The sequence below is a fragment of the Limanda limanda genome, chromosome 6 (assembly GCF_963576545.1).
Source record: "Limanda limanda chromosome 6, fLimLim1.1, whole genome shotgun sequence".
Taxonomy (NCBI): domain Eukaryota; kingdom Metazoa; phylum Chordata; class Actinopteri; order Pleuronectiformes; family Pleuronectidae; genus Limanda; species Limanda limanda.
The window spans coordinates 3,137,501-3,162,588 of record NC_083641.1 but is presented as its reverse complement, the minus strand read 5'-3'; the positions used below and the strand labels follow the sequence as shown (position 1 = coordinate 3,162,588).

At 42.3% G+C, this 25,088-nt stretch overlaps 3 protein-coding genes across 3 annotated transcripts in view; all 3 read left to right on the top strand.

The window, feature by feature from the left end:
- The window catches only part of LOC133003504 (calsyntenin-2-like), a 314,181-nt gene that overhangs the window by 47,308 nt on the left and 241,785 nt on the right, over window positions 1–25,088 (top strand). Inside the window, exon 3 of the mRNA XM_061073253.1 lies at window positions 14,299–14,530. Within this exon, the coding sequence (XP_060929236.1) occupies window positions 14,467–14,530 (64 nt within the window). The 5' untranslated portion in view covers window positions 14,299–14,466. The remainder of the gene's footprint in view (window positions 1–14,298; window positions 14,531–25,088) is intronic.
- On the top strand, window positions 197–1,084 carry LOC133003627 (lysophosphatidic acid receptor 4-like). Its single transcript, XM_061073415.1, has one exon. It carries the CDS (start codon window positions 197–199, stop codon window positions 1,070–1,072), a length of 876 nt encoding a protein of 291 aa, XP_060929398.1. The 3' UTR covers window positions 1,073–1,084.
- LOC133003898 (lysophosphatidic acid receptor 6-like) lies at window positions 2,851–4,166 on the top strand. Its single transcript, XM_061073720.1, has one exon. It carries the CDS (start codon window positions 3,234–3,236, stop codon window positions 4,101–4,103), a length of 870 nt encoding a protein of 289 aa, XP_060929703.1. The 5' UTR covers window positions 2,851–3,233; the 3' UTR covers window positions 4,104–4,166.

Below are 25,088 nucleotides of genomic sequence, written 5' to 3'. Positions count from 1 at the left end.
ATTTTCTTTGACTTCAAACCCCCCACCACAACTGAGCGCCATGTGAAATCTCTTGTCAGAGCTGTTTCTTGTGTCTGGTGTTCCACTCCACTTCAATGCGTAGACACAACCTTCGCAGTGATCGTTCTGTGGATATAAGCAGGGGTGGATATCGCAGTTTGATTCTCTCGCCTGGACTCTCTCACAGAAGCAAAAGATGTCGAACAATACTTCGCTGGGAAATGGAACATTTGAGGGGAACTCAGCCTTCGCTCTAATTTTTGGATCTATTACAGCACTGGGTCTGCCTTTCAATGCTCTGTCACTCTGGATTCTGCTCCGCCGCCACAGCCTCACATCCCCCAACATTGTCTTCATGGTCAACTTGGCCGTCTCAGACCTGCTGCTCATCATCTCCTTTCCCATGAGGGTCTACTTTTATGCCTCGGGCACCTGGCCGCTGGGCAATTTTGCATGCGTCCTTACCACAATGTTCTTTCTCGACAACATCCGCTCCAGCTCCATCTTCATCACTTTCATCAGCGTGGACCGACTGCTGGCTGTGGTTTATCCTCTGAGGTCACGCCTTCTACGAACCTCGGCCAACGCATGGAGAGCTGTTGTGCTCCTTTGGCTGTTTGTGATTGGGCTGAACTTACCGGAGAGTGTGTCATTATATAAATTTTTAGGCAATTTAAATGGTTCATACTGTTTTGAATATGAGCACATTCAGAGACGTGGTGTATTTCCCACCATATATGTTCATGTAGTGTTAGTGTTTACCATGCTGGCAGTCAACCTCGTGAGCACTGTTATGGTGTATTGGACCCTACGCAGACATGTGAAGGAATCTTCCAGGGTCAACAACAAGTTGAATGTCATGGTGATTTACATCATGAACCTGATGATGTTCAGCGTATTTTTCTTGCCTTTTTCACTGGTAGCTTTCTCCAGATCACGGGCTGTTTATCTCACACCACTGAAATGTCTTGCTAGTTGCAACTGCTGTCTGGACCCACTGTTGTATTACTTTTCCTTTGATGGTTTCTGGAAGAAAGAAATGGATGTGGAAATCCCCTTGGACACACAATAGACAGTGACAGGTTGAAACACCTCACAGCATATACATGATTTGTTTGTGTGTGTATGTGCGATGTAAAAATTAACACTTGTGATAATATATTTTTAAGATTTTATTTTTATATAATAATAAAATTTTACTTTTATACCAAACCTTTATATTTTGTAATGTCATGCTGAGTTCTGCCTTCCCGCAGAGGAAGGTGAAGACTTTATGAATGTTTTAACGGTTCACTGGGCCACAGACACAGCGGGACTGATCCCGGTGATAATTCACATCACTATGAAACGGTGGCGGTACAAATGATATTATGGTGGCCGCTGCAGTATTCTGTTCCTGCCACTAGCTGCAGGTGTGTGATGATGTGTAAATCCTAATGCTCTTTTGTTTATGCTGCCATGTGCACAGGTAGAAAAAACCCAATGTTATGAAAAGTGTGTGTATTTTTCTTCATGTGTCATTGACACCCCATTCATATTACTACATTAAAATTGTGTTATTTAATGGAGGGTTGATTATTGGTCAGAAAATAATTCACAATATATATTCTTACATGAAATCATTCTGTCATATTTTTTGCAAGTTCTACTGTATATAGTATACAGTATTTTGATATGGCCGACCATTCATTACACAATGGAACAGGTTTGAAATAGTCACTAAACGTGGCCCATTAAGAAATGTAAACCTAAACCTAAAAAAGTCACATTTCCAAGCTACTGCGCTGCCCTGCACTGCTGGACTCCTGATTTCATAATTACAGCATCACCTGACAAAATCACCATACACATAACTTAAAGACGAGGATTGTGCTTCTTCCATAGTTACATGCAAAATGGTCACACTGAGAGAGAGTAAGAAGGGACAGAGTATTTCATATATAAGAAACTCTGCTCAGACTCAAGTGCAACAGACAGAGGTAGGACATAACCTATAAATTCCACTGCGGAGATCACGTGAATTTATTTACTGCACATCGACAATGGCGTTGGCTCTTATCACCACAAACCCTCTTTGTCTTCTATGTCTGATGTTTTTCACACAGTACACCTCTCCCAAAGAAACTGCTCTTTTAAATATGTTTGTATTGTACTTGATTGTCTACTTTTCAATACTACTTGACACTAACAGCCAGCACGCTAAGACTCTGAACTAACAAAGGGAGCATGGTAAATGTTATATCTACTTAAACATAAGCATGCTGATGTCGGCGTTTAACTGGAAGCATCTGTGTTCACCCTGTTTCACACATTCTTAATGTTGCGTTCACACTCAGTTGTACCAATGCAGAACTTGAAAACCAGTAAACCCACAGGAAACAATTTCTGCTTCCTCACAGCTTCCTCTTAAATCACTCTGTCCCAGTTTGTAGCCAAAAGTCAATGAAAACTTGTTTTGTTTTTGTTGTTTTCTTCGGTACTTTGCCTCCCAACACACACACATACATATATATATATAGAGAGAGAGTTAAAAGAAAAATTTAAACTGTAATACCACAAAATTCTGATGAAGTTGCGGATTGGGGCAATAAGGTGTCTAATACTCATAGTGTTCAACAGGTTTGTCCAACATAAACACGCAAATGCATCAGTCATGCAACACAACACGCACCCAATGCATATGACACATACTCAGTGGCAACATAATCATAGTCATTTGTTCCTCTCTGCACACTGTGTGATTATTGTAGATCTACAGTGCTTAATTACCATGATTGCTAGTTCAGAGGGAATTCCAACAGGACATATCTGCCAATGCACTACAGATGGTGTGTCAAGAGACGTTGGTACTTTAAACCACAATTAGAGTAATGGAGCCACTTGAAAAGAGTCAGAATAAAGCCTGTGCCTTTTGCCTCCTGCACACCCTCTTTATTAACATTTCACTGTAAATATATGAATAAATGTATGAAACTATCTGAAATGCAATCACTTGTGGATAACTAGAGAGGTGCAACATATTTTGTTGTGGCTGTGAAAAAAACAAAAACTTCAAACCCCCACCACAGCTGAACGCCACGTGAAACCTCTTCCTGGCTCTTGTCAGAGCGGTTTCCTGTGTCGGGTGTGCCACTCCACTTCAATGCGTAGACAAAACCTTCGCAGTAATTCACAAGCAGTGGTGGATATCGCAGTTTGATGCTCTCGCCTGGACTCTCTCACAGAAGCAAAAGATGTCAAACAATACCTCGCTAGGATATGGAACAGCCTACTTCGCTCTAATTTTTGGATCTGTTACGGCACTGGGTCTGCCTCTCAATGCTCTGTCACTCTGGATTCTGCTCTGCCGCCACAGCCTCACATCCCCCAACATTGTCTTCATGGTCAACTTGGCAGTCTCAGACCTGCTGCTCGTCATCTCCTTGCCCATGAGGGTCTACTATTACGCCTCGGGCACCTGGCCGCTGGGCAATTTTGCATGTGTCTGTACCGCAATGCTCTTTTTCAGCAACATCCGCTCCAGCTCCATCTTCATCACTTTCATCAGCGTGGACCGACTGCTGGCTGTGGTTTATCCTCTGAGGTCACGCCTTCTACGAACCTCGGCCAACGCATGGAGAGCTGTTGTGCTCCTTTGGCTGTTTGTGTTGGGGCTGACCTTACCGGAGAGTATGTCATTATATACATTTTTAGGCAAGGAAAATGGTTCAAAATGTTTTGAATATGATCACCGTCAGGATGGTTTATATCCCACTGCATATGTTCATGTAGTGTTAGTGTTTACCATGCTGGCAGTCAACCTTGTGTGCACTGCCATGGTGTATTGGACCCTACGCAGACATCTGAAGGAATCTTCCAGGGTCAACAACAAGTTGAATGTCATGGTGATTTACATCATGAACCTGATGATGTTCAGCGTATTTATCTTGCCTTTTTCACTGGTAGCTTTCTCCAGATCACGGGCTGTTTATCTCACACCACTGACATGTCTTGCTAGTTGCAACTGCTGTCTGGACCCACTGTTGTATTACTTTTCCTTTGATGGCTTCTGGAAGAAAGACGAGGATGTGGAAATCCCTCTGCAAGAGAATAGTTTTCGATGACAATACACAGTGACAGGTGGAAACACCTCACAGAATGTACATGATTTGTTTGTGTGTGGGATGTGCGATGTGAAAATCAACATCTGTGATAGTATATTTTATAGAATAAAATTTAACTTTTAAAATAAACCTTTATTTTGTGTGTTTTCTAAATAGGATTTGTATCTTTTGTAAAAGGGTTCATTTGAACTTAAGTTTTACAATACAAAACTAAAATCCATTAGATTTACATTTTTGATCTATCACCAGATTCTCTTTTTTACTTTCTTTTTCCAGATTTAGGTCACTGCTGTTGAGAAACTTTCTGTGTGTGATTTTTCGTTTGTGTGTGAAAAAGATCTTCACCAAATGTCCATGCCCCTTCCCCTGACTTTAACCTTTACAACTACCAAATGCCTTAATGTAAAACTAATCTCATCTTAATTCTGACCTAAACATTAAAACTATAAACAGCCATTTGAAAGTGTTTCTGAAAGTGAGGAGCCTCCAAAATGTCCTTACCCTAAATGTCCTCAAACCACAAGGTCTAAAGGTCAAACTCAGAAAAATCTGAATACACAGTGCTACCGGTCAAGAACTCCACAGGGTAGGAAACTCAATTCAAATGTTGTTTTTTTTAAATTAGATTAGATTGAATTAGTTAAACCTGAGTTAACTAAATGATTCAAAAGTGTACTTCAAGCAGAATAGCGTGATATCCGATCTTGGCTATCTGGCTATATTCAGATTTTCTCAGTAACGGCTGATCCCATTGATTTCAACTTCGGTAGATGTGTTGCTAAGGACCCGAGGACTATTTCCAATGTCAAGTTTAAAAAAAAATAATAATAATTATACAAAGCCATAGCTGTCATCCTACTCTCGGAGATTTGTTTGTGTCACAGGAGTCTGACTTCACAGAATGTAGCACTTAGAATGCAATGTAGCCGCGAGCTGGATCAACACAGACCAAACAAACCTTTTTGGTGTCCAGTGACACATTACCCAGGACATTGTATGAAGTCAACCTCAACACATGGTGTCCAGGAGGAAAACCAGTTCTCTCAAAAATGCAAGATACAATTTTGCCAAACATAGAAAAAAAGCCTGAAGAATGTTCAAACCGAAACAAAGTTGATTGAATTTAGTCTATGATTACGGACTTTTGTGGAAGTGGGTTGTTGGGATTTATGTATCCAGTATATCTGTAAGGACTTGGGGGAGGAGTAGGACCCAGACACAGAGTTTTAAAATAAAAGGTAATTTTAATTAAACAAGCTCTTAACTAACAAAACAAACGTGAACACTAAAGGGGAGCACAAGGAAGCTTACAAGAGGCTCAGTAGATCAGGGCAGGAACGCAGGAAAGGACAGCACCATAGAACATCACCGACCAGAACGACAAGAGGAACAAGAACAAGACAAGAGCAAGAACAAGACAAGAACAATCCGACCAGGACAAAGGGAAGGACAGAGGCTTAAATACACACAGGGAAGGCAGGGGCAATTGAACACAGGGGTAACACATGAGGACTGGGGCAGACAATCACAGACAGAAAATGAAGACAGAAACAACACACAAGAAACAGAGACTACAAAATAAAACAGGAAACAGAAACACAGTGTGAAAACATGAGAACACTTTGAACATAAACAACAGGATTAACAAAACACACTTTTACAATTTATAATGCAAAGTATACAGTGCCATATCGTTACAACATCTCAAGCGGCTCATGGTCAGACGTTATCCTCCGTCATCCTGCGTCATCCTTATCAGCTCTTCCTTTGGTTGCTTTTAACGTCACTTGGCACTGCCTTGTGTTGGTCTTTAGTCCTAAATCCTTTGAGGCAGCTGAGGCTGTTGTGTTGTTTTTCAGTGTCTCATTGCCTGTGCCAGCAGCACTCCAGTCCTCTAGGCTTTGCCAAACGGAGGGGCATCTGTATATGCCTGTAGCAAAGTGATCCAAAAAAAAGAGAATCTAGTTTTTAAACAATCGAGATGTAAGGTCTGGAAAAAGACTAGAGGGGTTGTTGTGGACATTTAGGAAACTCCACATCGCTACTTGATCATGTGTACATGGAAAAATGACAGCACATAACCATCCCTCAACAACACACTCACATGCATCTTATCAAAGTTCTTAGCTCGGCCACAGATGGAACAAAAGCAGACGACAGGAACCACGTGTTCACTGTTCATCCTGTGTGATGACAAATGGAGATAGAGATGATTCACACCACAGCTCTCAAACTGTGGTCTGAGTTTTTCACTTTCAACGCCTGTCACTTCGCAATAGTGAGCCTGACATTATGAGAAATAGTTATTTGTATGCATTTAATACAGAGCCGCCTGAATAATGTCAGGTCATCGTTAGTGCAGCAGGTGGCCGCATCTTGCTTCATCGTGACCTTTCGTAAATTGGAGACCTGCGTGGAGGTGGTTCCATCCCTCAGGCAGCTCCATATATGTTTTATGTGACCTTTACCTGGGCCCTCTACACAGGGAAGTTGAATACTGAGAGGTGAAAAAACAGTTCTTCATCAACCTCACCTCTTGTGTTGGTTTTTAGCCATAACACACCACAGTGCTGCAGTTGCTGTTTGTTCAGACTGGTCTGTACACTGCCGAGGCCGTGAAGTCAAATTAATTTTAGCTGTGATGTTGCCTGAACCGCGAGCAGCCGGTACGTGTGAGCTTCTTTTCAGCGAGGAAGGGATTGTTTTTTTGTGTGGTAGAAATTGGCTTGATTTATGCTCACTGGGAGATGTTTGAGGTTTCCAACGAAACAGTGCTTCTCATCCGTGTTTGTATTTATTCAAATTTGATTTGTGTGTGTCTGATTTACCTTTTAGAGTCGGTAAGAGCTCTCCATCTGTAAGTGACTGATATGGCAGATGTGGAGAGACGGGAGGGTCTGACTGTGGCATGAATGGGTCTGCAAAGGCCGGTCACAGTGAGATGACCTGGGTACTCCCGAGGTTAAGTGAGGGAATGCACATTCTTTGTGTGTATGTGTGCCCGTCTTTCTCTATTTTCTTTTTTCGCCCCTACGCACGCACGCACACACACGCACACACACACACACGCACACACAGACACACACACACACACGCACACACACACACACACACACACACACACGCACACACACATACACACACACACACACACACACACACACACACATACACACACAATAACATAAGAACACTACAGAAAATCCCCTAAACAGACACATTCAGGTCTGCTAGCATTTCTGCCAAAACCCACAAACAAGCCTGTTGTGCTGTAGCCAAGTCTGCCTGCGACCAGAGGAAGCCTGCTATTCAAAGACGGCAGCAGCTTTGGTGACTGTGGAGAGTGGAGCAGCACAAAGAGCCAGAAACAGAGCTGAAGAGGGGGGGGAACAGGGACAGAGAATAATAAATGCTGAGCTACTGAACGGACAGGGAAAACACAGAAGAGAAGAAGAAGAACAACAAACCTACAGCATCTGAGGTTTTGAGAGAACCAGAATTATTAGATCAGACAGACTTGTGCAGGAAGCCGATCTGCCGAGCACAGTATGACACAAGGGGGCTGTGTAAAATTATCTTTAAACGACATCCATAGAGGTTTCATTACCAATCACTGCACTGCTGTGATCGAAAATGATTTGCTGATAATCCGAGAGGCAAAACAAATGAATCGTGAAACATATTCAATCAAAACTCCAGGATGAAATTTGGATTTAACCTTTTTCTAGACAGTGTGCGTGCTGGATGATTGAGCTGACAAAACATCATTATTATATAATCTTAAAACCTGTGGGAGTAGAGTCAGAGCACGAAGACAACTTGTCAGAAAACAACAGATAGGACAACAACAAGTACTAGGTTTATGATGTCAGGCCTGTAAACTGCACTGCTTATGTATTGAAATCTGTTTTTGGCTGCAGAAATTGATAGTTGTTTTCACAATGCATGCTTTTATTTTGGTTTGACGCAAAATATGAAATAGTAAACATTTATTCAACACCCCATTGAACAGGGGTCTTCAACGTTTTTCAGTTCAAGGACCCCAACTGATGGAGAGATGGAGCAGGGACCCCCTACTATATATATTGTAAAAAATTGTGTTTTATATTAAACTGGGCCTAGTGCCATGTATAAACATAGCTACCCTGTTATCGTGCATTCAATATTAAGCTTTTCAAATAATACACAGGTTCATATATCCATGTTTTTATTATTGTGTGTCGCTGAATAAAAGATGACTTCTTCTGCCTCCATTTATCCATTTGCTACAATACACATGTTAATGTGTATTTAAAACAATTTTAATTTGTCGAATTTTTTTTTTACATTTTAAAAATATAAAAAATTGTCTAATCAACCCAAAATTTTGCAACCCCCACTGCAGTACCTCTGCGGACCCCCTAGGGGTCGCGGACCCCCTGTTGAAGACCTCTGCCCTAGATAAAAAGTTTTGCTTTTTACAACAAGAGTTAGACAAAAAGCTTGGAATCACTCCCAGGATTGTACACTGCATATATCTAGACTTGAAACCAGTAGGCTTAGCTTAGCATAACCACTTGGGGAAACAAGAAGCCACCTACAAGTTTCAATTAAAATGTGCTATAATATTGTGTTTGTTAAACACCAAAAGTATAGGATACAAACAGTTTATAATATGGGGGTGGGTGCTTTCAGCTGGTTGCCTGGAAACCTCACTGTCACGGCAGTCAGAGCAACGCTGGTTTCTCTTCAGCTGCTTTCTGACATAATCTGAACTTTCTGCTGAGTTTCTCCGGTCAGCGCCGTAAGAAAAACTCTGGATAATGTTCGAGTGAGCCCATGTTAGAAAACAGCAGGAGATTCTCTGAAGGATTCATTGAGAGCTAGTGGGTGTGTTGGTAAAGTTTCTAAAAGCAACAGATGAAAAACAACAACAAAAAACAGAACAAATATCTCAGGATGGATAAACAGAGTTTGTGGTGATACGGGCCAACGCCGACCTGATGGTCCGGACTTCCTCCAGAGTTCATGTTTGAAAACTGCTTTTGTTTTTGGTTTTAAAGCGAAGCAATGATAACTGGCTGCTGTTGTAGCTTTATGTTTAGCAGTGTCAGTCTTCTCACCTCTCGACCTGAAGACAAAAAGCAGAGAGAAGAAGTTTAGGTTCAGTAAAGTTAGTTCAGAATGAAAAAAAAAAAATCGGTCTGGAAAAGAGCGTTTTCCTTGTCTGACTAGAAAGGAAATAATATTTGCTTTTATAGTTTTCAGTAATGGGATTGAGAGATGTGAGAGACTTTGAGCAGATGACAACTTCTGGCCCAGTTCCTGACAGCGAGGCGATGCAAAACGGGGCCAGAAGGCATTCTCGTAGCTCCAGACCTCTGCATGATGTAGGCGGCATCAAAGTGGCATCACCGACACTTCCTCAGAAAGAGCCGGGGGGTAAAAGCCAGGGGAATGATGGTCTATCTCTATGCCTCTCTCTCCCCCCTCTCCTCCCTCGTCCCCCTCCTCCTCCTGAGCCAGCTGTCAGTGGGAGCAGGCGAGGCACTGCACTCTGTCAAACACACTAACAGGAGAGCGAGGGTGGAGAGGGGTGGATGGAGAGATCTGAACGCGGTTACAGTGGCGTGATTAGGCTGTGGGTCGAGCCGAGGAGAAGATGGAGGCACTTGGAGGAAGAGAGGTTGAAGGAGGAGACGTGGGCTGAAAGATGGGACCAATAGAAAACACAAGAGGGTGATCACTCGAGTCAAAATGACCTCTCAGCTGAGGGACACATAAGTGGAGGAGGAAGCCGCTGGTTGATTGTCCAAAGGCACGAGGTGGAGAATATGCTGCATCGTGTCCAAGAGCAGCATCAGGCAAGATGAAGATTGACATGAGCAGCTGGGGGGAGCTACAGTAGCCAGCCTGGACCTGCTCTACAATCTCAAGTTGAAATGTATCCCATGGGAAGAAAAAAAAACATGACATGTTAATGTCTAAACACGTTACCTAAGAGCTAATGCGCACACATTAAGATTCACCCTGAGGCCATACTTCCAAGTAATTTCAACATACTCAGGATATCTTATCGTCATTTGGCCTCACTGAGCTGAAGCCGGTGTTTGCAGCATGTGGGCACAAACGGACAAGTTCCTGGTATCAGAGCGGCAATATTTTATAAATGATAAGCAAAGTATCATACCAGACGATATGTAAAGTAATGTAATCCATAATCCAGACCTGCAGAAAATGTGCAACTGTGTTAGTTAATGATCTTAGAATCATCGTTTTATATCATCGCTGCTTCTTTATGGCATGTGTAGATCTCACAATAATTAAATGTTTGTATTGCATTAAAATAATGCCCTGCTTAGAGTTACTTTTATTGTGTGCATGACAGTATGAGCCTTTTTCTTTCAGCTGGAACTCTAGCTGTGTCAAACAGACTTGGCAGCAAAGAAAAAGATGAAATTGTATAAAACTGGATTGAAAGCAGTATATAGTTTTGCTTTCATATCTTTATATGTCTGTGTATAATGCTGGGTGATGCATCGATAGCCTCGATATCCAGGATATGATTGCTGCCACCTTGCATATTTAGAGCCAGAGTCTCCGCAGTAGCAAACAGGGGATGGAGCTGTGTTTGCTGTTTTTATAGCATCATAAAATTAAATTAAACAAAATTTACCAGAAACATGAACACTTGAACATACAATGGGATGTGGTGTGAAATTCCTAAAGTGACATAAAACGTCTTTGAGAAAAATGTATTGATGTCTTTGATTATTTAATTTTTTATTATTTGATCCATGTCCCACCCACTAACATGGATGATTTGTTGGTTTATGACTTTTACTGCAATCTATGGTTTAGATCTCTGGTGTAAGAAATGTTTATGACAGGCGGTCACTCCTCTCTGATTATACACCTAATAACAACACAATGTGGTTGCAGAGATGACGGAATATGGCTGATCCCTTCTCTACATGTGTTCAGTAAATGATTATATTAAGATGCATGAGTGAGCTCCTCTATCCGTCACACTCGCTGTGCACAGAGCAAATTCCAACCACACCTGCTAAAAATGTGTCCGTCCAGCAGCAGCCCTAGGTGTTAATTCCTCAGATGAAAGACAAATGAGAAAATCTGCTTTAAACTGATAATTTCTGCAGCTCTGTATTTTCATAGTTACATTGAAAACCACATTTAGCCCCAGCAGTAGCTTGACCATTCATACTACTCATCCTTGCGTTGTCAATTATATAGTATGCTAGGTTCGATGATGGTGTTGAATTATTCACTGCAAAGTGCCTGAAATCTAACGTGCAGGTTATTGTCGGCTGTAAGACTGCATCGCGACAAAAGCATCTCTGCGTTGCACTGGGGGGGAAATGTCACCCAGGAGCACAGAGGGCGACTCATTAGCGGCATGGCGCTCGGCAGCAGTGGATCATAAATGGATGTGGCGGCAGCCCTGGGCAGCCTTGAGATTTTACTCAAAGAGCAAAAATCGATAAGAAACCAAACTGTTACATCTACTTCGTTAGAGCTCGATGAATTTGTGATCAGAACTTTCCTCACATAGTTGATCTCATTTCAGCGCTTGCAGGTCAGGTGTGGTTTTTGACTCTTTTATTCAAATCCTTGTAGGTGCTTTGCTTGTTCTGGGAGGAGCTGGCCGACAGCTCCCACAGCCCATTGTGTATTTATTACCTCGCATTGCAATCATTAACTTTAAACTAATATCCTCATCTTCCTCTTATTGTTTCCATTCTCATTTAGCAGCCTACACAGCAAATGGCCTCCTATTGCGTGTGTCACTAATATCTCCCAAAAGTGAAACACTTACAGGAGACAAACAGGATTGCTCATTAAAGTCCTCAGCCAGGTTAGATTCGCCCTAATGCACTGCACAGTACGAGAGGAACTTTGTTTTTGTTTTTTTTCCCCTCCGGACTCAGTGCAGACAGATGGACACAGTGTGATGTCACATTAGTATCATAGCTTGCAGTTCACTCCTCCCAGGGCGATGGGTAGGCAAAGCCTGGTGGGCATAATGTGTGTCAATAATGGAGAAAAAAAAAAGGCAACGAAAACCTGGAGACCAGAGAGAAAATCCTAAGGAAATTGGCCATTTGCAGCTGGTTGCAATTTTGAAAATAGCCCTAATGAAAAAAATAGAAGTATTTTGCCTGATGCAGCCCAGTCACTGAAATAAAAAGTCATATTAAACCCAGAAAACATCCTGCGCCGCTGCAGCCCCCAGGTGACTTGCCCTGCTAGATTAAGATTAGTTATTTTGTGCACAGTTTTTTCTGCTCGGTCGTATTTGTTTTTCCCTGATTAATGGCTGTAATTTGTGGAAGATCTGTAGTTCATCTGTAAAGCTTTGTGGAATCTGTTCGCTTTGTATTTTTTGTCCTCAAATGTTCTCAAGCAATGGAAAAGCATTATTTGATGATATAGGGAGCAAGATATTAAAAGGGACCTATGTATTCATTGCTTTCGGGGCAGTGTTTGTGCTCCTATTAAAGTAATACTATAATAATAATTAAACTAGGCTGTGAATATATATTTTGCTCAGGCCCAAAAAAGGTTTGAAGAAAGCATGGCTCATTTCCGCTGTTGCTTTAAGCCCAGGAAAGCGTCTTTGTTAACGAGACACCACTTAGGTCATCTCCCAGTGAGACGAAGACCAAATTAAATTTCTTCACGAGCTGGTGTGGATTCAAATCTTTGCATTGTCATCTGTTTGTATTATTATTTTTTCTTTCCCTGTAGATAACACTGGAAATATATTCTCTGCCTCCCAGAATAATCCTTAACCAGCAGAGATAGTCAAAGAGAAAGGGTCCTTTGAGATAGGCTACTCAGAGAAATTGAAAAAGTTATTATTAATCCTGCTGCCCTGAACCAACAAACACACACACACACACACGTGCATGCCAGCAACACATGCCTGCAAACACCTAATAGACAAACTGAAAAAATTAAATCAGGATTTTTTTTCCCCCTTCTGTGAAACATTGGAAACAGTCAAACATTCTGTTTGGCAGGACAACTTCTCCTGGGATTTGAAAATAATCCATTGCATATTTGAGACAGGACTGACAATATGAACTTTAAGAAGCAGTATAAAGACTATGATGAGATAAATACCTGGTGAATGTGGTAGAACTTCTGCTATTATATTAATGTCCAACTCTGCCTAGTGTCTCCCTTTGAATATTTTAAGTTAAACTCTTTTAGGGGGTGAAGACAAAGAATCAACAAACTCTAACTTTAACATGAAAAACATACATTAAACAAAGTATCGAAATAATAAAATAATTCCTTATGAAATTAAATCAAAGTCGAAATTATTAAGTTCAGGGCTATGACTGCAGTACTTTCTTTGGAACAAACAAAACAGTAGATGCACACCTGCTGTACTTCTCTCGGCTTGACACATTAAAGACGAGATAAGATAAGATATGATAAGGTAAAAACAAGTTTTTTTTTCTAAATGCGTTATTGTTTTGTAATTGTTCAATATCTTTGGCAGATATAAATGCTGCACACTTAATTGCATCCAATTAAGCCCGAACAAGTACTGTAGTATTTACATCACCAACATGCTTGTGGCCCTCGTTATCGCATCTGTGCTTCATGCTAATTACCGCAGCATGCACTTCTGTCCTGACTTTATAATGGCCTAACAGCAGCATTCATATAGCCTTTGATAGTTCGATTCATTGTGTATACATGGCAGCAGCAACACTTTCTTTATGGGCTTTTAATATCCCACATTGTTCTCTACCCAGGGACCTGATAATGGAGTCAGCCACAATAAAACACGGCGCTCAATGCTTTTGCAAACTACAGCGGCTATTGATCCCTCCTCAACGAGAGTAGCTGGAGAGGGCTGGGACGTTCCGGAGCTAGGGAGGAGGGAGGAGGAGAGAGGGGAGGGCGCAGGATGAGAGAGGGAGGGATGGGGAGAGGAGAGAAAAGCGCCTGCATCCATCACTCTCGCTCTCCTCCCTGTGACGTCGCTCGGACTGGTCCCGGGCTGCGCTGCTCTCTCTGGTCCCGTCTCGGCACCAACCCGCTGGAGTTGCTGCCTCCACCTTCCTCCTCTCAGGCTGCGGTGCGCTGCGGGAAACCCGGGGTCCTTCTGCTCCACGCTGCCTGTCTGCTGTCCCACATACATCAGCCAAGTGTGTGTGTGTTTTTTTTGTTTTACCAGCACTCTCTGCCTGAGGAGACGGGAGAGAACCCGAGGCGCTGAGCTAGAAGAAGGAGCGGGTGGAGAAGGAGAAAGAGAGAGAGAGAGAAAGAAAGAAAGAGGAGAAGAAGAGAAGAGGTCGCCGTGCAGTTCCCTCTCCTGGCCCCTGGCGCAATCTCCGCCGAGAAGATGCTGAGAATAGCCGGTGTGTTGGCTCTAGTGGCTCTGGGTCTGAGCGCCGCTCGCACCAAAGGTACGTGGGTGAAGGGCAACTTGCTTTGTGTGGTGCCCATCTGCGTGTGCACTACGGCTCAGCGATGCATGTTGGCTGTGTGTGTGTGTGTGTGTGTGTGTGTGTGTGTGTGTGTGTGGGTGGAGAGACGTCCATCATACACACTGAGAACCAGACCATCTCATCTGATATCAGCTGGACTGTATGTGTGTATGTGTGTGTGTGTGTGTGTGTGTGTGTGTGTCTGATGATCACTCCTTAACAACATTATAATTCTCCAGTGCTCCTCTGGGACTTTGGCTCTTAATTACTACACAGCTCCTGCAATAACACTTGTGTGTATTTGTTTTACGCTCTCTGGCATCCACAGGCTACAGCAGTTCTTCCCTAGACTTGCGTTTCACGTGCTGCTACAGATCTTGCTGTTACCTTATTATAGCCTAGTTTTTGTGGGAGGGGGAAGTCATCTCATGTTGGACCTGCGGTTTTGCATCATCTTCTGATTTATTGCAACATCAGTTATATCCTTTGTCTGGAGCTAGACGTTGGTGGATCACATGGTTGGGTGTTAATGGATAGTGGGTCTTAGCAGTTAAGGTCTGTCAATGATTGTAGAAAGTGGAGCAGATATAATCTTTTTATAAAAGTATTTTTTGTGTGTTTCAATTTATTATTAACAGCCCCCCTACTGCTTTTCAGCATGTTTGAAATTGAAAGTGGGTAACACATAATCGTACCAGCGGTGTTTGTTAGTGCACGTGTGTCCCATAATTAGCTCGCTGAGGATCTAAGGAGGACGCCGACTTAAAACACAATTCACACAACTGACGGATAGATTTGCACCTTTGAAAGAATAAAGAAGATCAAATCCTTACGACGCAAATATGCAACCACGGCGATGGCTGTGAAAGTTCATACCTGGGGGTGCAATAAAAGTAAAGCTACTATTTTTCTCCCAGAATAAAAGCTTTCACAAATCCACACAGTAATGAAGTCGCCTGAAAACAAGTGTACTGGTTACATATATACATTAAAGCACGGGCTCTATTTATCAGTTTAGGCTAATTTAATGCACAGCTGCAATTAGCTCATTAAAGTTCCATACCATGTGCAGATTAATCCCCAATGCAACATCCTGTCTATATGTGATGTTGACAGCCAGATGTCCTATTGTGTGCCATACTGCTGGCAGCTTTGATTCAGCACCTAGTTAATTTTAGGTCTAACAGTTCTATCCTCATGGCACCGGGACCTCTCAATTCTCCAATGAGCCTGGTATGTGCTGTGGGTAAGTGGGTAAACGCTGCAACAGGTCCTTGCTAATCGACTCCCTGTGGACCGAGGCTGGCTTTCACGCAGCGATTTAACAAGGTGACACCTGTCAGTCGGGTCTGGCAGCCAAGATACACCACGAGTGTAATAAACTGCTCATCCTCCTTTGCCTCCTCACACACGAGAGTGCTTCCCCGCTGGTCCGCTGGCTGCCTGCAGCTGGAGCCTCTGTGGCATGTGCAAGGAAAACATATGCTGATGGTCCTGCTGCAGGCCGTGACCCGGACCCCAGGTCAAGCCTCTTCCTTACCTTTATAGGATTTACCTGCCTGATCCGATGTGATGGGGATGGATGATGTGCTGTGCTCATGGATCAGTGTGCCTGTAAACTCCCACAGAGACTATTTGTTACCTGTCTGGGGATACTGTAGATTAACCTGTTCATATATTTTCATCTATCAATACGATCATATATTCAGCTAATACAGTAATAAATAACTGAATAGTTGCATTGTAAGGGTTGATTTATTATTCCTTTTTGTGTCCAGAGCTTGGCTGTGAAGTAAACAAATTACTGCCAAGTCAATGGGGGTGGAAAAAAACAGCACACCATGGTTCTAATTGATTCCCCAGGGCTACTGTACAGTGCAGTTAAATCCAGGAGAAAATAAAAGTGTCTCCCGGATCTGTCTGCGATCTGCTGCCACACTGACCCGCACTTTTTTCTCGTTGCCTGTCACAGTTGGCAGGAAGCAGAACCCCTGGGAAGCATCAAACCTCAATCATTTTCCATGTTTTACCTCTCCATCTGTTTCTCTGTGTCTTCCAGTTTTTTAAACGACAGCTGAAGTGGTGCGTTCTTGTCGAGTCTTGTGAAGGACCCGCCTCCGTAGTAGCACACATATGCAATGCTGTTTTCAGGAAAACTTTGAGCACCTCTCTCCCCGTCATTTCCTGTCGAGCCACCGTTTTATTTCAGGGATGCGTGGATGTGCAACTTCCTTTAATCGCCAGGACCCTAGAGTCATGTGTACAGACGTGTGTGTGTGTGTCTAAATGCTTGTGCATCGCCTTAGTTTGTATATCAGTCAGTAATCGGAGCTAGCTGGAGCGCTGACATCTCTGTCAGTGTGTGTGTGTGGGTTTGCCGGTGCACATGCAGCGAGAGTGATAGAGTGCAGCCAACATGTTGACAGCCGCCAAGTATGCAAAAATGTGCAAGGAGGTGATGTCGTTTACAAAGGAATTATTGCATTCACAGATACAAGCTGTGGCTCAAACGATTTCCCCAGGACCGACTGTGAAGCCGCTCGACAGGGAGAATCTTCTGGCAGCAAAGCAAAAAGAGCTGTAGAGTTTTTGCCAGTGCCGCCCTAGAGCCCTGCTTTTGTGTAATTCCAAGCAATATGAACTCTGAATTTAGATAGCTCATTACCAGCACTGTGTATTTTTTAATTCACCTACCCACTGTGTGTCTCGTTGTTGGTGGAACCTTTTTTTGCTGCTTTATAATATCCAGATAAATATGCTGTACATTTATGTCCGTAAACAGGTCTTTGTAAGAGGCCTCTTGGTAACAGTCTCTAGGCTGAGGCTTCACTCCTACTTGTGAAGTGGTGGGATTATTTGACCCGGCTCTTATAATGTATAGTTTCCTATATAGGGCTTCTTTACGTATGGCTGGGTGTGTATAAGCCGGGGCTTTGGAGTGTGCAGGATAAAGAAAGACAAGGGGATAGTCATTTGAGGATCCCATAAGCAAATAAAAAAGTAGGGAGGGGGGTTGACTGAAAAACAGAGGTAGATTTATAACCTGCCTTTTGGACGAGAGGAAGTGCATTATGCGAGCGCTCAATAAATCGTTAATTGATGCTATGACTCTGGATGCGGCACAAATTCAGCCCATCCTGCCGCGGTCAGGGGAGCCGCGGCTCGGCGACATCGTGGAGTGTTACCGTTTTGTTTTTTTTCAAACAAGCGCTTACCTTGTCCACTGTTTTCAAAGCTGCGCTGATCTCTGTACAGCCCTTTGCCATTTGACAAGAAGGAGGGCTTAGTCACCACGGCTCTGATCCCGGCACGAATCTACCGACATCAGAGACCAAAGACAAAGGCAGGGCGGATACGTTTAAGCTATCGCCTTCAAACAAAGCGGAGAAAGAGGGCTCCTGTGATCCTGTGATTACTGACACTAGATCTGCAACACGCCCGGTGACTCGATTAGCACACAGCCCCACGCAGCATATTGAACGAATGCTATTTTTTTTAATGCTAATGAGAAACCAAGCCTTTCCTCTCTGTCTCAGTGTTAATTATCAGATCAGTGTGTAGTAGCGTTGAGTGGGTGTTTGTTGCCTGCACAGAAAGTCACAGCTGAAACTATTTTCAGATCTGAGTTCAGTAGTGCCGATCCAAGGTATTCCACCGTAGCCTTGGCACTAACGTTTTCCTCCAGCTGTTCTCTATACACAGTATCCGACTGCTTTTGTTTTACCTCTTTCTCGTCCAACACTATTGTCTTGTGGTGCAGAAGGAGGAAGGGAGTGTGGGGGGTGGTGGTGGTTTGCAGCGGAGTCAGTGTGTGCGAGCTCGTAGTTCAGTTGCTGACTGAACTGAATGCATCTTACAGGGAGTGTGGGTGTTTTCATCTCTCGCTTCCTTTTCTTCCTTTTCTTCCTTTTCTTCCTTTTCTTCCTTTTCTTCCTTTTCTTCCTTTTCTTCCTTTTCTTCCTCTTCTCTCTTCTCTCTTCTCTCCTCTTCATCTTCGAGTGGTCATGGCTGACCATACTTGCCAGCAGATATCACTGATTTGCAATACAAAGAGTAAGAGAGCAATAGAGAGAAAGATATTATTTGATCAGACTTGGCCAGAGTGGGGTTTTGCAGAATTAAGTTAGAATCTGCTGTTTTAGATAGAGCCTGTGTGGTCAAAGCTTTTGCCACACAAGACGTTTGATCCTTTTAAAATGAAAGCAGTGTCCCCCTCCGTCCTTCTCTCAATGGGTCAAATATGTCAAGTATTTCTTGCAACTAGAGAAAATGAGCCTAAAAAAAAACAAACCTTTATTAGAGCATGGAGACATTTCCTGGATTTCCGAGACTCCTTCAGGAACCAGTTGATTAAGAATAGGTGTTTTTTTCTTTCTGTTTTATTTTTTGGGGTTTCACTATTGTTTCTTTATTCCTTCCGGCCATCCCTTTCCCCCCCTTTTTTTCAAAACTCTTCCAACATATTTTAAATATACTAATCTGTAACCCCATGGGTTAGTGGGTGGGAATGGGGATTTCAATTTGTCAGTATGTTTCATGAATATTACAGCCCTTGAATTATGCCAAAATCTATACTCTTTGTAACATTCCCTTTTGTGAAAGAAAAAACTTTGAAAATCAATAAAAATATTTACAAAAAACCCCCCACCACATGTTAAAAAGGAAAAGGGAAAGAGGGGGAAAAAGAATCTGCTGCTTCTTTTTGTGTTTCCCTAAAATGTGTTAAGGGAAAGGATGGAAAGAGGGAAAAGAAAATGGTATTGAACTTAAACAAGTCCAACATATTTTAGATTTCAGAGATTTGTAATCATATCACATGGTTTTCATTGCAGATCAATGTTGAAAAATCCACTTTAAAGTCTCCATATCTATATAAATGTCAAACGTTAATAAAGATGTATTATCATATGTTCCTGGTCCAACCAACCAAGGAAGCATGTAGCAAAAACACAACTGAATGTATTAAAGTGGTTAATAAGTGGTGTATTTATGGCTTTATTAACAATTGTATTGAATTGAGTAATAGTGCATTGCTTTTTATTTGAAATGAGATACACTGCATTGCCAAAAGTAGACACCCAAACCCATGCTCCCATATGTTATTGCCGAGCATTTGATCCAAAAACCCTGGGGATTAATCTGCTGCTGCTGCAGAATAAAAGCCTCCATTCTTATGGCAAGATTTTTTAACCTGGCTGCAGGGATTTGCCTCCATTCAGCTACAAAAGCATTAGTGAGGTCGTCGGACATTAAGACTCGCAGTTGCTGTTTGGGATTGAGGTCAATGCACAGGCCTGGCTGCATTGTCTTTCCTTGTTTAAACACAGCTGAAGCCACTCTGAAATATCACAGTACATTTTAAATAGACATTTTTTTGGAATTGCCCAAACCATAAACAGACCCAGGCTAAAAGTAAGGGGACAGGGTTTTTCACAATGCTTCACTTCATGTGAAAGTCATTAGTCAACAGATACAAATTATAAGGATTAACAGAAATGTATTGGAGTGTCATTATACATTTGTCTCTATTGTTACCTTCACAAAGGGAGTTGTTTTCACCTGTGTCCGTTTGTTTGTAGGTTAGTTGGTTGGTTTGGTTGCATCATTGCACAAAAACTGCTTTACATATTCCAATGGAACTTTCTTCAGGGACATGTCTTGCGATTTCCCCACAAAGATATCTGATGTGTTTAAAAGACTGATTGTATGTGTGCCACTTGATTGGATGTTTGCCCTTGCCAGAGGTATGTGTCATTCCAGTTAATCTCTGCTGTTTATTTCAGTTGAAGAAATAAAATAAATAGTCAAGGCTATAAAATACTTTTTATTCCCTTTCGAGGAATTATGTAGACAAAAGTGCATACCTATGTGTGCCTTGGTGTAGCTGTGTCATTACTGCAGTGACGCACTTAGTGCCCACTTCTTCAGGATGAGATGCTGTAAGTGTACTATAACGTGCTAATTCCCCTCTCATGGCCTAGTACATGCAATAGACAACACGCACATACACACACACACCAAGTCTTAACCCTCAAACAGCCCACTGAAAAATTGAGGACCGGCAAAAATGCCCTCACTCTGCAAGGTCTATGCTTAAAATGGTCCTCACAAAGATATAAGTACTGGAATACACATGCACAGGCTCTCCAGGATTTTAAAGGGACTCCTTGTGCCACCACTTGAGTGCTTCTCCCGTCCATTTGCTCCTGTTTTCCAATCACTTATAGTCCAGTCTCACCAACCAGCTCTCTTCTATTTTCAGTGCATGGTGACATAGTGATGGCACACACACACACACACACACACACACACACACACACACACACACACACACACACACACACACACACACACACACACACACACACACACACACACACGTGATGAGTAGCAAAGGGTTACACAGACAGACAGTGCCTGACCTGTCCCTCTCTGCCAGCTGGGTCTAGGTGACCTCAGAGGAAATGAACAGAGGGAGAAGATAGAGAGAATTAGAGGACGAGTGAGAGGAGAGTCAGAGCGAAAGTTGCAGATCTTTGTCTCAGTGACTCATAAATCTTCACACTGGACAAGTGGAGCACTCTGAGATGAGTGCAGACATACAGAGAGCTCTCTGCTTTCAGTATAGGCATTTACTTTATGTGACTTGTATGCATATATATTGTTAATATTACCTGCCTCCCATTTTTAATGGAAATATTCATGTATACCTTTCTATACCACTTACAGTATATTGTCCAGGTTTGCAGGAGACTGAAGCTAAATCTGCATTCCTTTGAATTGTGGGAGGAAGCTGGACTAAAACCCACACAGACACGGGGGGATCTTGCAAACTCCACACCAAAAGACCCCAGCTGAGCCAGGATTTGAGCCTTTTAGCCGGGAGGCAACAATGCTAAGATGGCCATGCAGTTTATGTTTCCTTTCCTGCTCTGGTATATTAAATACAGAGTTAAAGGAATTAGGATTTCTTCTTCGTCAGCCAAGAAATGATTCTTCAACCCCTCGTTGACACTCTTTTTAACAGAGCAATACTAATAGTAACATGTAAACTTAGGAAGCTACATATGTGTTGGTAAGTGCAGCTTGTATAATCTTTGGATCAGGCCAGGCTAACTGTTTCCCTTTGTTTTCCATTCTCTATGCTAAGTTATTCTATCTTGGTCATATTTATTCATGTTTAGTACACAGACGTAAGAGTGACACCAGTCTTCTCATCTTACTTTAATAAATAAAAAGCATATATACTATATATATATATAAATATATCACACTGTGGCCAGTTAAACCTGCAAAACATCACTGAAACTGAGACTCAATGAACGATATTTGAAGACACAACATCTGGTCTTCTGCATTTCCCTGTTGACTGTACACTGAGCCTTTTCGTTCAAACCCCTTCCACTGTGTTCCTTTTTTACCTTTGTGATTCTCGCTTGCTCACAATATGAGATGTTTTAAAGCGAGTGTAAGGCTGCTGCGGCGTCACTGCTGAGGACAACTCCATATTAAGGTCAGCCCTGTGTGAGCATTAGTTGCCTGCTTCAGCACTGCAAGCGGCAAACACACTCTCTTCATTGTGAGTCCACACACACAACCCCATTAAAAAGTCTTAGCAACATGTATTTGCTAATGGTGTGCAAGGCTGATGATTATCCACAGGTTGTGGGCTGCCGGTGCGCACATATTAATCAAGTGGTAATTGTTATTTTCTTCATTAGTCTACTTCTTCCCTCAAAGCCTGACACAAACACAGGCACACAAATGCACACCACACTACCAGTCCCTGTGCGATTTTGCCTTGATGTTTGTGTTAAGTGCTCGTTACTTGCATGTCTGTTCTACTATCTGTGCTCAATTTCAATTAATCCTTCCATTTCTCCATGAAGGCAACAGTTGTCATCCCATATGCTTATACCTATACATCCCAAAACTCATGTACTTACACAAATGCATACATTAACATATGATGTTTCTTTACCATGGACACTTCGTTTCAAAATGTGAGCAGCACAAACATTTTCTCCTTTTCTTCTACACATTCAGCTGCACTGACTCACAGTGCCCAGGGCCTTTCAACAGTTAAAGCTCCTTCAGCAGGAGGTGCACATACAGTACGTCGGCCCTGATAAAAGCTGTGTTATTTAGTTCTGGTTGTTGTGAGTCACAGCTCTTGTGTCAGCACCCCTGGCGTCAGTCCAGCTTGCCAGCAGATGCTACAAAGTCTGTCACACTTCTGCAGTGGTTATGACGTGTTGTGATTGGAGAACAAGCCTGCCTTGCTTACGCCTATACATTATCTATCCTCTGCTCTTATCAAACCTGCTGCTGCTTTCTTTTCATCCCCACTGAATTGTGAGTATGTATTTCCAAAGCCAAACATTTAGTCTTGATTAACACTGTATTATCAAGCCTGCTTACGTTTAATGTGTTGATCCTAGATTACTGGAGAGGCTTTGCAAATGCCATCACTGCTGTTGTTTTGATGGCAGAGTCGTGTTCTTATCCCCGTTTAGAAATATTGTTCTCTGAAAATTGCCAGACAACAGACGGGCTATTCACACACAGACAGGAGGAGAATGCCTGGCGCTGTCCTCGGTCCTGTACCGCTCGGCAAGAAACAGCAGCAGTGGAGCTGTCCATGGTGCTGAAAACAGACTTTCTGGAAGATTTTGTCTTTCCATTAGCCCTCAGTATAAATGAGCATTTGCACATATATCAGTGTGCTGTGGTGGCGATATGTGAGAACGCACCAGGGACCTGACAGCGTGTCACAGCTATGATAAGGCTGAGCTGTGAATGATGAGAGACAGACGGATGGGTGAAAATGACGAGGAAACGTGCTGCATCTCAATGATAGGGCTAAATGCTGCTGTTTTAACAGTTGACTCTCACATAGTAAGACTTTTTTTTTCCTCTTCCCATTGCTTTAAAATGGGTTGGACTCTATAGCAACATTTTAATGAGAAATAAAGTCTGATAATTGCCTCAAGTTAGCTTTGTTAATGAATAATAAACACTAAATGTTGTAAAAGTCAAATCTTGTGTTAGAGGTCCAGTGTGTAACATTCAGGTGAAAGGGATCTATTGGCAGAAAGTGTGTTTCATACAAATTGTACAAACAGTTGTTTTCTTTACCCGTCGAATGAGGCCTTTAATTTAATTACATTATATTCACATCAGGAATATATGTTTTCTTTCAGTCGTCCAAACTGAACAAACTAAACACCTCTTGATTTTTTATAACTGAAGGCTGCCACAGGTTCTCTTTCATGTTTGGAAGGGGAGGTTAAGGTGAGGGGTACTCAGCCTAATCATGGGGTTTCACCACTAGATGTCCCTAAAGTTTACACACTGAACCTTTAAGTAGAATTATAAATAAATGTTTAGGTTTGCGGAGAGAAGGAGCCTAGCTTACTAGACCTGTGCAGCTATGCTCCTCATCTCTGTTTGAGGCTAGCAGCTTGAGGCTACGGTAGTCACAGTTACCATAACACACTGAATCTCCAACAGTACACATGCAGAGTTTCATTGTGGCTAACGTGGTTGTCAGGATTTCAAAAGGAGTGAGAATGTCTAAAAATATAAACCAAACAACGGATATTTTTTCCGCACTCTAAAATTAGAATTGTTGTTATTAAGAAGTTAATATTTTATGTTTGTGGGACACATGCTGTCGTTCGGACTTTGAACTTTTCATTTCCTGTTTTACTTTGTAGATCCTTTCCTTTTCTTTCCTGTCTTTATCCTGTTTACAGCTCCTGTTGTAATCTGCCCTGCCCTGGCATGTTTCACCCATGTTCAATTATCCCTGTCTCCCTTCTGTATTTAGTCTCTGTGCTCCCAGTTCTCCTTGTCAGTTCAGCTTGTCAGTCCCGTTCAGTTTGGCTTGGTTTAGTTCAGTCCTGCTCTTTTCAGTGCTGTTTCCCTGTGCTTAGCTTTAGTTAGTGTCTGCAATCATGAAAACAATACACATGCAATGTTTGGATGAGGACACATGAACACATGCAGAGTTGTCATCAGCAGGTTTTGATAACATACAAATAAACAAAGTTATGGGCAAACAATGGCAAAGAAAAATAAGACCACTGCTTACAGGATCTAAACAATTCCCTTAAAAAAGGTACGTATAAACCCTAGTTTTCAAAAGTTTTTTACAGAAAGTACTGATCGAGAATATAGAAACAGGAGTGTTCTCTCTGTCCACGACAGCTTCCAGAGCACCAGGGCTGGCGCGCTAAGAACCATAAAGCATCTAAAAATAAACAGTGTTCCAATAGTCTGAAGTGTATTGAGTTGTAGCCAACCATTCTCACATACCGGCTGCTCGGCCATATTTTCAACCCACTGTAGAAATCTAAGTGCAATGATCCATGAATTCTGCAGCTCTGTGATGTTCACGGCGAAGTGTGTGCTCTGTGTGTGTGTGTATGCTCTGAGTTATGAAAGGCAAACGACACAAGACTTGAAATGTGTCCATGTAATACCGTGTCCTTCATTCAAAGACATCTGATGTTCAGTCATACACACAATTGCA

Excerpts from the sequence above, each read along its gene's own strand:
- LOC133003627 (XM_061073415.1), top strand. The coding sequence starts at position 197 with ATGTCGAACAATACTTCGCTGGGAAATGGAACATTTGAGGGGAACTCA.
- LOC133003898 (XM_061073720.1), top strand. The coding sequence starts at position 3,234 with ATGTCAAACAATACCTCGCTAGGATATGGAACAGCCTACTTCGCTCTA.